Source organism: Cryptomeria japonica, chromosome 7 (genome assembly GCF_030272615.1).
Source record: "Cryptomeria japonica chromosome 7, Sugi_1.0, whole genome shotgun sequence".
NCBI lineage: Eukaryota > Viridiplantae > Streptophyta > Pinopsida > Cupressales > Cupressaceae > Cryptomeria > Cryptomeria japonica.
This window is the reverse complement of record NC_081411.1, coordinates 131,374,605-131,391,178: the sequence shown is the minus strand read 5'-3', so window position 1 is coordinate 131,391,178 and position 16,574 is coordinate 131,374,605. Positions and strand designations below refer to the sequence as shown.

At 34.5% G+C, this 16,574-nt stretch overlaps 1 protein-coding gene across 1 annotated transcript; it reads left to right on the top strand.

The window, feature by feature from the left end:
• Positions 1 to 15,342: 15,342 nt before the first annotated feature.
• LOC131072340 (uncharacterized) lies at positions 15,343 to 15,948 on the top strand. The gene is made up of 2 exons (XM_059208331.1): positions 15,343 to 15,510; positions 15,598 to 15,948. The coding sequence occupies exons 1-2, from the start codon at positions 15,343 to 15,345 to the stop codon at positions 15,946 to 15,948; spliced, it is 519 nt and encodes a 172-aa protein (XP_059064314.1).
• Positions 15,949 to 16,574: the final 626 nt, after the last annotated feature.

Here is a 16,574-nt window from a genome sequence, read left to right as displayed (position 1 = left end):
TCCAAACTAATATGTTTTAATAATTAAATATTCTTAATATAAGTTCAATAATTAAATAATAGTTATATAAGTATTACTTTTAAAAATGGTTGAATTTCAAATTTAATTTATAATATAAAGAATTAAAATATATTATGTGATAAATTGATAAAATAAATGCATAAAATTATTTGTAATCTAATTCAATAGTGTATTGAATTATAAAGCTCATCTAAATGGAAGATCAAATTTATAATTCAAACTTACAACTCGCAAATTAGAAATAGCCACACAAATCTAGGAGCATAATAGAAAACACAACGAATGAACTATGTTTAAGTCAAAATATCTTCTCCAATAAAACATTTCTATTAATGTGACTTCAAATGAACTATGAAGCTAAATTATATGCTAATAAATATATTGATTTAAAAACAATATTCTTGAAATTACATTAACTTATAAGAGCAATATTAAATAGCACACTTTAAATTTTGATTTTTATAGGTGGCTCTTCTACAATCACACTAACTTCTCTAATATGACCCAAGTATTACTATGATTTTAAGTAAGCTACCTAAATAAATCAAATCTTAGAATTTATTGTTTAAGTGAAAAAAGTTTCTCCAATAAAACTTTCTTATTAATATGACTCAAATAAACCACTTAAATAAAAATCTTGTAAACACTGCATATAAAACATCTAAAACATTGATTTAACCCAAACAATAGATACCTTTGTTTTAAAGTAGTCTAGTTGTGGGTCGATACCCTACAAATGTGGTCAGTTTTACAAATACAGATATCACATAATATGGTGGGTTCTACAAAATTCAGAGATCACATAACGTGGTGGGTTCTTTAAATCCACAGATCACTTAAATGTGGTCGGTTCTACGAATTCACAAAGCACTTTAATAGCCATGCCGACCACATGCAAAAATATGAGATATTCAACATCCAGGAAGTCGTTCACCATGCCTATAGAAGCCAAGCCCCAACAATCACATCTTCACACCTTTGAAAATATTGTCCACGAGCATGGTGTCAATTCACAAAATTGTCTGTGCAAAGTTGAAATTCATAGGGAAAGGAGTCAATAGTGGACATAGCTAATTTCGTGCATCTTAAGTTCTTAAATGGTTCATCGGATTTGGATGATTTTTTTTTGTTTTATCAATATGTGACTTAACTACTTCAATCTATTGTTTTGGCTTGTGGGTAGTAACGATGCACGTTGTGAAATTCATTATGTGCACAAAGGTCAAAAAGTGGTCATTTCAAAGTGTGGTCTAATACATAATCACCTTTGCGCCAATAGTAGATAACACAAAATAGTCAGTAGTAGTTGACAAATGCCCCAGTAGTTATGCACAAATGTTCTGGTATTGGTGCACAAATGTCCCAGTATGGGCTAATTATGGTCAGAAAAGCTAAAAAATTATCCACTATTAGTACATGTGATGTTTATTAATGGACTTTCCATCACCATTTGTTTTGGCTCCTACTATGTCTACTAACAGGGGGTGAGGTTGACAAAAAGAGGACAGTTATTGGTCCTATGTCCACTACTGGCTCATTTCCCTTAGTATGGAAGTTTTATGTGTAATTTGTTTTATATAATTATATCGAGAGGCATCTACAATGACATACAAATATCTATAAACAAAAAATTGATTTTGAATAAATTTGACGTGTAGATGATAGGTAAATGCATGCATGTTTTAGTTTCTCTATAAGTATTATTCTATTACTCTAAATAAAATATAATCATTGCCACTTGTCTCTAAGTATATGAAACTATTACATCTTTAATGAGAGTGAAAGAGTGTAGCATTACTCAACTCCATGTCCTTCTTGAAAGACAATTATGTGATATCTATCGGCATTATTTTACATATATATTTTTAAAAATATAGGTGTTCTAGTTATAATAGTAGCAATTGTTATTTTAGATGGTTTTTTATTAATATTATTAATGTTGACAGGTATTTTATAGTGAAGTGTGTTAACAAACGTTCTTATTTTTTGTCTTAATATTATTAATATTAAAAAATTTACAATGATAGTAAGGGGTGAAGTCTTTAATAAAAATTGTATTTTTTTGTTATAAATGTTACTCTCATTTACAATGTCAAAATATTAATGCCTAATAGTAAACATAATATTTCTGGAATAAGCAATACATACAATCTATATTGTAAATAAAATAATTCTAAAATACAATAAAATAACTTTTAAATAAATAAAATAGGTTCAAATTGATATTAAAGATGATAATGGTAGGTTCCTTTCAATGGTGGCACTCCCCTTGGAATGTCAGATGAACCACCTTGTTGAAGCTATTGCTCTCTACCATGGTTTAAGCATTGCCAAACTTCTCAATCACAAGATGGTGTAATTAGAAGGAGACTCGGACAACATTATACAATACCTTAAGGGCATTCAAAAACCTTCATGGACCATTGAAAAGTGGGTTAATAAATCTTTGGATATTCTAAATTATTTTGAAAAGGTTTATATTTCTCATGTCGTCCATAAAACCAATAGAGTGGTAGATTTCTTTGCTAATGAGGGAGTTTGTGTGAATAAGCTAGTGACTCGACACTTTGGAGATCATCTGCCAAAGGATTCTAATTTCTTGATGAGGTATGATATGATTCATGCATGTAGTGTCCAATTTTCTATTCTTCGATGATGAGGCTATCAATTTTGGTATTAATTTCCATTATTTCATGGAGTTGGGTGAATGTAAGGAGCTTTTCTAGACTTGATTTTTGCCGCCCTTCCCATGCTTTCTGGGTTTTTGTAGCATTAGTTGGTTTTGCCTTAGTTCTAGTTCTTCTCACTTGGACTGTAGATTCTAGAGACTATTTGAACATGGACAAAGAAAGAAAAAGGATTGAACCCATAAACTATGATGAGTTCAAGAACAACACAACAATTTGGAGATTACTAAAGTGGGGAGGTGTTACCCCCTACTTGAGAAGCTCCATTGTTTTGACCCCAAAATTACTATTAAACTTGATAAGGGTTGGAAAGACTAGAGGATTTCTCTATTTGGGCTAATGTTTGGCATTGATGAGCAATTCATTGCGCAGGTGATTGGGTTGTCACCTAAAGGGGCTAAGGTGTTTAAGGACAAAAAATTATTGGAGGTGGCTTTCAAGAAATTCCCCAAAGAGGAGAAGGAGAGGAAGAACCTAGTTAAAGAATCCAAAAGTGGTTATGAAATTATCCAAATCAAGTTTATGTGGTGAGTTGTGCTCAAGTTACTCATGTGATATTTTTGCATGGATGGTCGTTACACTAGGGTTTTTGGTCAACACTTTGTATTGCTTAATCATTTTACACATAAATTTAAAAATTCTTTTATGTTCTATTTGTTATCCTCGGTTAATGCCAGTATCAAGGATCATATGAAAGATCCTAATAAAAGCCTAGTGCTCCATGAGGGTTTGTTACTTTTGATTTATGATCATTGTAAATCCCTCCCTCCCCCCTCCAAAATCTCCCCTATTCTATCTAATGAGGAGTTTTCCTCTAAGGTAGAGGACTCTGATAGTCACTTTACTAAAGGGGATGATTAGCGAATGAAGGATGATGATTATGAGCCAGATTTTATGGTCAATAAGAAGGGGTCTAAAGAATCTTGTGAGGAATAAATCCCTTATTTCTAAGAATATTTCTATGACTAACTCATCAATTCATAGCATTTTTTAAGAGTCTACGCTTGCCACCAATAGGGAAGGGAGACCCTCCTTCCCTAGGGATCTCAATGCTGACTCTTCTCTCCTAAATCTTGATCAGGAGAACCCTAACGATGTACTGGCTATAGCTCGTAATGATGTGGTAGATAACTTTAGAATGAACAAGTTGATATTTCATAAAATTAAGGATATCAACCTCAAGCTTCATTCAATCAGTAGTAAACAAGATAAAAGCAGTGAGGGGCTCTGGAGTGGGGATGAAAGGATGTCTATTGTTGATTCTCTTCAAAAGACTATGAAAAATGTGGAAGTTCCTTAAAAAATAGTATGAAGGGAGAATACAATACTTGGAGAACAAGTTTTAAAATATAAATGACAACCTCATCTCTCTTGTTACTTTTATCCACAAAGTGGTCAGGAAATCAAATGATATTTTTCATACCCTAGTTGAAAAACTAGAAAAATATCAACAGAAAGGGGTTGTGGTGCATGTGGAAGTGTAGGATAAGATGAAGGGGTGGGAGAAGGATAAAGGCTTGTGCAAGCGTACTAAAACCAATTTGAAGATAACTATGGAATAATCCTCTTGAGACATCTAAGACCTAAAGAAAATCACCCTCTATATGACTCACCTTTTATCAAAAGTTGTGGAAGCTCTCAAGAATTTGAAATAAGTTCTTTTTTTTTGTCGTTTTCTGGTTTTTTCTCTAATCTTTTGCTAATGGTTTGTTGTCAATTTACTATTTTTTATCTCTTTTCCAACTCAATGTAAAAATGGTTGTGAGTCCCTTCAAAACCTTTTTGAACCTTAATAAAAAAATTAAATATAAATATATTTAAAATATCCAAAATAGTATAGTTCAATAGTTAAATTATTATTTTTCTTAAGGGTAAAATAGGTTTTGAGGGGACCCAAAATCCCTTAAAATGGATTTTCATAGGACCCAAAACCCATTACACAAGTGAAATATTGCCAACAGATTACACGTAGACAACCAGCAACCCAAATACAATAGAACATCAAGATCAAAAAATTAGAACATTGTATACACAAGAGAAAAGGTTGAATCCAACTACCACCTCATCTCAAGGATCACATTAGCAATAGGTTTTGAACAGCCTCCCACAACCTTCAAAAAGCCCCAATTTCCTTCCAAAGTCTCCACCTCAATAGCAGAGAGAATAAAGAAGATAGAAAAATAGGCATCTTTAGCAACTGTATAGACAACACCATAAGAAAGGGGAGTAGGTTAGAACCTCTCCCACATAAACATCCTCTACCTCAATAGGAGAAAGAGCAATCTCAATAAGATAGGTAGGAAAGGAAGCTAGTTGATTAAGAACCAAACCAACAACCTGATTGAAATAGGACAGACAACTAAAAGGGGGAGGGTGAATCAGTTGTCCCAAAAACTCAAGAAACTTAAACTTATTCTCAGATATGAAATATTTCATGAAAGCATAGATTAGTAGCACATCATAAACACACATAACACCAAGATTTTTGATGTGGAAATCTGGTTAAGGGAGAAACCATGGTGGGGATGAACCCACAAAATAGGTATACTTTGTTAGAAGTATTACAATGGAGAATGTGCATGCATTCAGGCACACTGCCTAGAGCTCACTTCTCAAAATAAGAAGGCTCACTGCCTAGGGAAGGCTCACTACATGTACAAACAATCATGGATCACATCCGAAAATTATGAACTGGGAAATAACATCTCCTTAATGTTTGGTTCAGTTCCATTGAAGCAAAAAAAAACTTTCTTTTTCACACTTATTCTCTACCTTTAAAAGATGTATACATTTAGCGCACATACACTCATCCACACATACCTCAAATACAAAGTTATTACACTAATTTATACATGACATCAACCTTGGAGAAATCATCAAGGTCGGCCCACTTACCACCTAATTACAAAAATACAACCATACTTAATACAATATTACATGTGGACCAAGCAATGTCATTCAAGACATAGCATGGACCCAAATCTTTGCCTTGAACATGTAATACCTCCAAGAATTACACCTTGAATATCTACAACATGCTACAAGCATCTGGTCGACCAAGAAGATGAAGAGCACCAATGTACCAAATAAAAACATGAATTATGAGCTCAATGATCAATGTGGAACACCAACACAAAAGGCACATGATCTAGAGACATCCACAAGAATCATGAATTACCATAGCAACATCTATACCATCACATATTACTAGAATCATCAGCAACTTCATATCAAACCTCAATAACACTAACTGTAATGATTGTCAACCTTAAAAAATCACTTGCGGACCTCTACACCACGAACCACTTGAATTGAGGATACACACCAACATGGGTCAATGCAAGAAGATGAGTCCACTTTTTGGCCAAAAAGTGGAAGTGTTTTCCTTGATTTTCAGATTTTGTCTCATTTGAGCTTAAATTTTAAAATACTTAGAGATTGAATCTTGGAAAATGTCAGTAATATAAAAGATAGCCCTCTGAGTGTACTTTCCAAATATATAATTTATTTTAATACCCACATAATAAAAAATAACTTTTTGAATGGAGTTCTGAAAACTATGTTTTAAAAATGCATGTTTCGGGACCATACCATGCATGTGTACGACCCACACTTTTTGACACAATTAAAATTATTTTCTCAAACCATTTTGGGAAATGGTTTGTAACACACTGAAGATTGATGAGCATATTTTTCTGTATTTTTTTTTCTAATATTTTTTTTTTAATTAATTTTTTAATAGCCGTAATTATCTTTTTAAAAATTTGACGTGTACGACCCACATAATTTGATGTAAACTTAACATTTTTTGATTTTTTTTTTTTTTAAATACAAAAGAATTTTGTGTAGATTGATGACATATAATTTTTTTCCCAAAATTCTTTAAAATAAAAAAGTTATTAAATTAACAAAATTAGTTAATATTTCAAATTTATGGACCCGATTTAGTATAAATTAAATGAAAAATAGTTAAAATAATCAATTTTTAAATAAATTTACATATTTAGAATCTAGACAGTATAATCTGAAATGGGTTTTAATTTCGTATAAAAATTCTCTGATTAGAGGCACGTAAACTATTTCTGAAGTTCATATTTGTGCTTTCATTCATAGAGATTTGAATTTGCAGGTTCATGTCTCAGGTGTGGCCATCCCAGGCCTATCCCGGGCCTAATCCCGAGCCAAGTGGCGGGTTGTGGAATCAACTTCTACAAAACGGGCCCCCGTTTTCAAACAAGTGCGGCTTGTGGAAAAAAAAGGAAAAATGCCATTTAGAAACGGGGGCCCGCTTTTAAACAAAACGGGGGCCCGTTTTAGAAACGGGCCCCCGTTTTGTTTAAAAGCGGGCCCCCGTTTTAGAACAAAACGGGGGCCCGTTTTGTTTTGCTTCGGACCCCCGTTACCTTTCGCCTCGAGAGCCCGAAGCATAAACGGGCCCCCGTTTTTTGAAAACGGGCCCCCGTTTATAAGAGCGCGTTTTCCAGCACGCGGACTTCCGCGAATTTGTGACTCATTACCTTGCACTTGCCCACATCCTAAACATACTCCAAATCTGCAAAACAAGATATTACAATGTGGAGCAATGCAAATCAAAATACTGGCACTCTATCACCACTGAGCAACTGAAAAACCAGCCACAACACAAATACCCACAACTCAATCAAATCTCCATGTGGACCTCTAAAACTTGAACTGAATCAATTACAGACAACCCTCTACAAACCCTTTAATCTGCAAACTCTGATCTTCATCATACTTACTATGTTGAACAGACTAACTCAATTTCACCACATCACTGTCTCAGACAGAGAAATATGTTGACATCAAAGGCAACACATCTCTCAAATATCTCTCAAGAACATATTTGCAACATTCTTCCAACAATATCCCCTTTGGCATTGATGGCCACATATGATGTGAAAATATGACACAATCAATGGTAAAAAATAAATAGGTCCCCCTTAGACCTTGCACATAACTCTCCTGCTATTTTTTTTATCTCATTGAATATTTTTTCACATGACTCTCTCCTCCTTTGACATCAATGGAAAAGGCACGTATTTTATTGATCAAACCACAAAACTAACTACTCCTCCTAAGTAGCAGCCACCAATCATCAATCTGGATCACAAGATATGATTGTGAAATGCACCAGACTAATGCATACCAATGCATCTTAATTTTGATTAGGAAGGGAAATCACCCCTAAATTCACTCTGAGATACTCAAAAGTATCCTTAGGCAAAGACTTCATTAATATGTCTACAATATGTTCCTTAGTAGACACATACTTTAATCTAACTTCCTTCTCATTTACCTTTTCTCTCAAAATGTGAAACTTGATGGATATATGTTTAGTATTTGAATGCAACACTGGATTCTTTGAAATATCAATCACACTTGAATTGTCACATAATATAGTAGTAGGCTCATCATACACTACTCTGATATCCTTCAACATCTTCTTCATCCATATCACCTGAGTACAATTGTTTGTTGCAGCAATATACTCTACCTCTGTAGTAGACAAAGAAATAGATTATGGTTTTTGGTCAACCATGAAACCAATCTTCTTCCCAAGAAAAATGAACCACCGCTAGTACTCTTCTTGTCATCCACATCTCCTACCCAATCAGCATCAGTAAAAGCACTGAAAGTAAAATCATCATCTTTAGGATACCATAGACCAAAATCAACTATTCCTTTCAAATATTTGAAAATTCTTTTGATAACTACAACATGAGATTCCTTAGGATCAGCTTGAAATCTAGTAACAAGACAAATTGCATTCATAATATTAGGTCTGGTCTGAGTCAAATAGAGAAATCCACCAATCATAGATCTGTATCTAGTCTGATTTGCCTTAGGGGAATCATCATCTTTAGTCAACTTACATCTGGTCACCATAGGAAATCTTCCAAACCAAACTTATTCAACAACTCTTTTACATACTTGGACCGAGATATAAGGATTCCTTTTTCTGACTATGTGATTTGCAAACCCAAAAATAATTTCATCTCTCCAATCATAGACATTTCAAATCCATTATGCATTTCATTAGCAAAAATTTTGAACAAACTATCATTCCTTCCGAAGACAATATCATCATCAAAAACTTCCATAATTAGAATGTTATCATGATCAATCTTGAAGTACAGATTACTATCAACAGTATCTTCGTTAACTCCTAGCTGCATTATATACTTATCTAATCTGGCATACCATGCTCTTTGGGCTTGCTTCAGTCCATACAAAGCTTTCTTCAACTGAGAAACCATATCTCCTTGATCAGACAATTGAAATCCATCAAGTTTCTCAATGTACACCTCTTCTTCCAATTCACCATTGAGGAATGTTGACTTGACATCCATCTGATAGACTTTGAAATCCTTGTAAGAAGCAAAGGCAAGAAACAATCTTACAACTTCAATTCTTGCCACAAGGGCAAAAGTTTCTTCAAAATCAATTCCTTCCATTTGTGAATATCCTTTACAAACAAGTCTTTCTTTGTTTCTAACAACTTCACCTTTCTCATTCAATTTGTTTTGAAAGACCCATTTGGTTCCAATTACATTTTTGTCCTTAGGTCTGGGAACAAGATCCCATGTATTATTCTTTTTAATCTGCATCAATTCTTGTTCCATTGCTTTTACCCAATGTTCATCTCTACATGCTTCATTTACATCCTTAGGTTCAATCTTTGAAATCAAACAATACTCAACTTGATCTTCAACAATTCTTCTTCTCGTTTGAACACCTTTATTTTTATCTCTTATGGTCTAGTTTTTAGAATGATTCAACCTTACATACCTGGGAGTCTTAGGATTTTCTTGAATTTCATACTCTTGTGTTCTTTCATTGGCACTTGCACTAGTCCCTTCTCCTTGAGACACTATATTCTCTGAAATGGTCTAGACTTGACTTTGAGTTTGAAGTTTCTTCCCATTGTTTGTATTGTCACTCTGGTCATCTGAACATATCAGCAATATTTTTATTGTCTGTCATTTCCTTCATCAACCCTAACATTTTCACTCTCAACTATCTTCCTCGGTCTCTTATTATAACATCAATAGGCCTTACTTTTGGTAGAATAACCAAGAGATAATCCTTCATCACATGTAGCATCAAACTTTCCTAGACATTCATCCTTCTTGATATAAAATTTACTTCCAAAAATTCTAAAATATTTAATGGTAGGAGCATAACCAAACCATAAATCATAAGGAGTAGATTACTAATATCACCTTTGATATGCACCTAGTTAAGAGTGTAGACAACAATATTCACAGCTTCCCTCCAATAGACATGCAGAACATTTCCCTCCAACATCATTGTCCTAGAAGTTTCCCAAATGGTTTTGTTCTTACTTTCCACAACTCTATTTTGTTGAGGGGTTCTAAGAGCAAATGGTTGTCTTCTTATCCCATGTTCTTCACAAAATGTATTGAACTCACTAGAAGTGAATTCACCACCTCTTTTGGATCTCAGACACTTTAGCTTCAAAGTTGTCTCTCTCTTAACCATAACCTTGAAAATCTTGAACTTGTCTATAGCTTCAAACTTCTCCCTCAAGAAAGTAACCCATATCATCCTAGAATAGTCATCAATCAACAACATGAAATATATATCTCCTTGCAAACTTCTACCTCTAGAAGGACCACACAAATCAGTATGCACAAGATCCAATAATCCACTTGAAAAATACTTCTTACTCCTAAAAGTAACTCTGGTTTGTTTCCCTAATTGACATTCCTTGCACATAGTGTTATCAGGTTTCATCAACCTAGGAATATCTCTCACAACCTAAGTAGAACCTATCTTAACAATGTTACCAAAATTCACATGACGCATTCTTCTATGCCACAACCAAATTCCACCAACCTAAGAAATCAAACACCTTTTACCAGCACTATTTAAATGAAAGATGTTATTTTTAGTCTTTGTACCTGATGCAATCTCAATTCTGGAACTACCCAAGATTCTACACTTTCCATTCTTGAATTGAATATCATATCCCTTATCAACCATCTATCCAACACTTGAGAGATTATGCTTTAGGCCATATACATACAAGGAATCATCAGTATTGTGCTTACCATCGAGAGAAATGGGTCCTCTGCCATGGATTATACTAGAATTATCATCACCAAACTTCACAACGTCACCTTCATACTTTTCCAAATTCACAAACTTACTCTTATCACTTGTCATATGGTGAGAGCATCCATTGTCAATCACCCATTCATCTTTATCTTCAACTTGTGCAGCTAAATCTCTTTCCACATTCATGCAGCTAGTAGAGTCAGTAGGCATTGGATCATCTTCCTTGATAGAAATAAACATCCATTCATTATCACTTTGTACTTACTTTATCAGATTCATCATCTATCACACCTTCATCAGCAGCATCATAACATCTCTTCTAAAATATAGGTCTATTAGGTTTTGACTTAGGAACTCTTTTTGGATACCTTGAGGAAAAATGACCTATCTTATTGCAAGAAAATCATTTAAGAGGCAATTTTCCTTCATACTTACCAAATCCTTTGGGTAATCTTTTGGAAATAAAGGCTTCAAGCTCCTCAATCTCTCACTCTTCTTCTTCAATTTCCTTCCTCTCTTTCTCATATCTAGACATCCACCTTGAAGAACTTTGTCCCAGATCATATCTCTGCTGATCTTTTCTGAAAATAGTAACCTTGAATGTAGATTCTACCTTAGGAAGAGAATCACCAAACTCACTCATCTCAAAGGTCGAAACCTTACCAATCAACATGTCCCTGGTTACATATGTCATAGTTTTGATATCCTCAATAGTAGCAACTTTATGCTTGTAGAATGCAGGTAAAGATTTGAACACTTTAGCAACAATCTCGAATTCTTCTAGCTTCCCACTAGCACATATAACATTGCACACAAGTTCATTCACCTTCTATATGTAATAAGTGATGTTCTTATCTTCTCTCATCCTCAACATCTCATATTTTCCCTTTAGGCTCTACAACTTCGCAGTCTTCACGTAACTATCACCTTCATACAAGGTTTCCAACTTCTTCCAGATCTCATGAGCAGTCTGCAATTCCATAACATTTTGTCATCTCAGAGTCTGTCAAAGCACTCAACAATGCTTCCATAGCTCTAATATTGTATTCAACACTTTTGGTCTCATCTGGAGTTGAAGGACCATTTGCACGAATGGTATACTTTCTTTCCAGTAAGGTTCACCAATGCATCTCAGATGACACTCCATGCAATTCTTCCAAAAAGGTAGTTTGTACCATCAAATCTTGGACGGTCCTTGTAAGTTTCCATCCTAGATCACCTCAAGCGATTAAGCTTCTTCAGAGGAACCTTCTCTAATACCAATTGATGGAAATAAGATAGACAACTGAGAATGGGGGGTGAATTAGTTGTCTCAAAAACTCAAGCTACTTAAACTTATTCTCAAATCTAATAATTAAACATGAAAGCATAGATCAGCATCACATCATAAACACACATAACACCAAGATTTTTGATGTGGAAAACCAGTTAAGGGAAAAACCACAGTGGGGATGAACCCACAAAATAGGTATACTTTATTAGAAGTATTACAATGGGGAATGCACATGCATTCAATCACACTACCTAGATCTCACTACTCAAAATAAGAAGGCTCACTCCTATACAAAAAATCACGGATCACATCCAAAAATTATGAACAGGGAAATAGCATCTCCTTAATTCCTAGTTCAGTTCCATTGAAGCACAAAACAAATTTCTTGTTCACATTTCTACTCTACCTTCAAAAGATGTATACATTCAGCGCACATACACTCATCCACACACACCTCGAATACAAAGTTATTACACTTATTTATACATGACATTAACCCTAGAGAAATCATTAAGGTTGGCCCAACACTTACCACCTCATTATAAAAATACAACCATACTCAATACAATATTACATGTGGACCAAGAAATATTGGTCAAGACATAGAACAGACCCAAACCTTTGCGTCGAACATGTTATACCTTCCACAATTATGCCTCAAACATCCACAACATACTACAAGCATCCGGTTAGCCAAGAACATGAAGAATGCCAATGTACCGAATAAAAACATCAATTACAAGCTCAATTATAAATACAGACCACCAATAAAAATAAGGTATACAATCTAGAGACATCGGCAAGCATCATGAATTACCATAGCCACAATAGATTGAATTCATTGGATGTGGAATCTAGCCACAATAGATTGATTCATTTCTCCATTGTTGTTGGTATGAATTTCATGATACTGTAGTGTCATTTAAATGTAATATAGTCATTATTGTAACAGGAAAGAGAGTAGGAATTACACCTTTACTTTTTATTCATTATAATATGAAATTAAGTGTTATATTTTCATCATTAAACAATGTGTGATGAAATTATTGATATATTAATAGTAATTTAAATCGAAGTTGTATAAAATATTATCATATAATAGGGCCCAATACTATTGATATTCAACTAATAAGAGTTTATGTGAAGTTAAGAACTATATTTGCATTATTATTTTGACCCAAGATATTACATCATACTACAAGAGAAAGGAGAAATTTGCATCAATAGTTCTGCAGGAATGTTCTTTTTTTGCATTAAATGATTCTTTATGCCATTCAAGGCTTAAAGGATTTGAAAATTATCCTAAGGCATTGCATCTTGGCTAGTTTCCTTACTGAAATAATTATCTGAAAAGAGTTACATTCCAAACCATTTACATTAGATTGGCTCTAACTAAAATTGAGGGCTTTATTTTTGTTAACAATTTAGGAGTCCTTCGGAGGTACTCAATTCATTCCATAAATGTTCTAGTAATAGTTTGTAAAGTTTTCCTATTGCTTACCATATTATTTGATGAACCCCAAATTGTCAATAGTTAATTTCTATTCTTGGTTGAAACTTTAGAAATTGAAGCCCTTGTGACTTTTTGAATATTCATATATGTGATTAGGAATTAAATCTCATCTAAAGATTGAGCCTCTTGGCTAATTATTTAGAAGAAGTTCAAGATCACCAATTTTGATTAACTATACATCCTTCATATTATAATATTTTTTCCTTCAATGCCATGCTCATAATTTGGGTTTCTCACCACCTTGTGTGTTGTTGAAATAGTAGTAATCGAATGTTAACACTATTTTGAAGAATTATACTCCCCACCTTTTATATAAAGTCTTTGAGTGATATTTCTTAGCTATTGGAAATTTCAACTACTAGCATGATTTAAATTCTTATCCCCAAATTTTGTTCTATGAGCCTAATAGAATATAGCATGTCTAATTTTAGCTAAAACACTATCACTATCTGTGGTGTTTGATTTATTAAATCTCGCATTTAAGTAAAATTACTTTTTCTAATCTAAGATGGCTCACCTCTAGTAGACTTGACATCTTTCAGTATCTTATTTGGACTTTCTTCCAAATTGAAAGTGCTTGAAAAATGATTCATAAATTTTTATCACTATTTCATCCTTTGCCTTTTCTCTTTTGAGAATCACTTTCCTTGGGGATATGAACCAATGGCCTTCATATGTGGCTAACATATGAATAAATTTATAGTCTTCATTTTCATTTAACTCTAGAAATCCAAGAGAGTCCTAATTTTCAATGAAGAGATTTCTATAATGTTTTATCTTAATAAGAAAAGTCACATCCTCACACTTGTTTTATTTCTAGATCTAAGCTCAGGATAAGGGGGTGACCTTGGAGTTTGAGAAACTATAAGAACTTCTTAATTACTGGAGAAGGAATCCAGAATTTAAGGTACTCGAATGAAATAGGTATTCACACAACAGCAACTACTATTCACCTCCTTTTGAGTGAAAAACCATTCAAAAACTTTCAAGTGATCTTCTCCTACCTATACTGACATGGTTATCGATACCATCATTCTCTAACTCTTAAATAGAATGTATCAATACCTTTTACAATTTGAAACATATAATTAGATGAATGCTTATCAGTCCTCTTTTAAACAATCCTTAAATTGAACTCTTGCCACCCTTACAACACTCCACTATCTCCTCCATATGTGAAGGCTTATGCATAATTCCACCATTTCCTCCTAATGTGAAAGCTTATGCAAAATGTTTTGGTGAGTTGACATTTTAAACTACATAATTTATGTTAAGCTTTTGTAGCTGCTCTACACTAACTAAATTTTTTTTTGGGTAAATTTTGAAATGTATTTGAAGTCTTCTTAAACGTTGTAAGCTACGCATCCATTGGTTAATTCAGGTAACCGAACAAACTGTACCTACCATCTTGAATAAATAATCAAACTATCAATACCAACCATCCAAGCATCGATCTAATAAGAACGTACAGAACTTTTCTTTTAAGTAATCTAGTTGTGGATTGACACCCTGCAAATGTGGTCGGTTGTACAAAAACATTGATCACTTAATGTGGTGGGTTCTCCAAATTCACAGGTCACTTAAATGCGGTCGGTTCTACGAATTCACAGAGCACTTTAACAGCCACGCCGACCACATGCAAAAATATGAGATATCCAACATCCAGGAAGTCGTCCACCACGCCTATAGAAGCCAAGCCCCAACAATCACATCTTCACACCTCTCTGAAAACATTGTCCACGAGCATGGCGTCAATTCACAACATTGTCCGTGCAAAGTTGAACTTGCTTCCCAATGGCTTGAAGCAGCTTCACGGCTACACTCCAGGAGCCTCGGAAACACAGCCACTCACGCTACGCCCTTTCCGCGAGGATGACCTCGATGATTTCTATGGATGGGCCGGAGACGATGCAGTCACCCGCTTTACGACATGGGAAACCTTTCCCAACATAGAAAGCGCGAGCCAATTTCAGATGACAATTATAATCCCTCACCCCTAGTTCAGGGCCATCTGCATTAATGACAAGGCCGTGGGTCATGTTCTGCTCAAACAAGGCGCTGGAATTCATAGCTGCCATGCTGAGCTGGGCTACGCTGTGAGCAGAAACTACTGGGGCGTGGGCATTGCTACTGAAGCTGTCATGCGGGCTGTTCAGGCCGGGTTTTCCGAGCTTCCGGGACTGAGACGCATTCAAGCCATCGTGCTACCTGAGAATCTGCCTTCGCAGAAGGTGGTCGAAAAGGCTGGGTTTACTAGAGAGTGCCTGCTTCGACGCTATATCGAGAATCGTGAGAACGTCCGAGACTGTATTCTTTACAGTTATGTTTTACCTGCTGCTTCCTCTTCTTAATCAGGTGAGAACTTGCCCACATGGATATTCTAGCAGTGCTGTAGTCTTTATTCAAAGACAGAATGGATATATTATTAGTATGTACTTGAATAAGATGAAGTTTACGATCTTCATCACAGTTCTACCTTGTGGGTATCTCCATTCCACCCGAAGTGTAAGCATAAGTATTTGACTAAATTAGTATTATTATTATTATTATTAGTTACTAGCTAAGAATGAAAGAATGAAGGTGTCATGAAGAAAAAATAAATAAAAAATAAAAAATAAAAAATCAAAGCATTAAAATCACAAATCATTTTCACAAAAGAATAAAGATATTATAGAAAAAATAAACAATAAATAATAAAAAAATCAAAAATCACAAGTCTCTACATGGAAAATAATAGTCATAATCACAATGTCATTTGCTCTTGCGGCTATGAATTTTGCTCTGCCCACAACTAAAGGACGCCAAAGTTCATTGTCTCCTCTCCACAATGTTAGCATCTAGTTTATTGGGTGATTGTGTTGGCTATCAATGATTCAAGGGTTATTTCTCTAGTGGTAGCCTTTCATTCTTAGAACTGTTGCAATCGAGAACTAGGGCACACAACACCCCTGGTTGGCCCACAATTGGCAACATGACC

Bases quoted from the DNA above. Each gene is read 5' to 3' on its own strand.
- LOC131072340 (XM_059208331.1), top strand. From the start codon at position 15,343: ATGGCGTCAATTCACAACATTGTCCGTGCAAAGTTGAACTTGCTTCCC. The intron at 15,511-15,597 runs GTCACCCGCTTT...CCTCACCCCTAG, and splicing joins GATGGGCCGGAGACGATGCA to TTCAGGGCCATCTGCATTAA.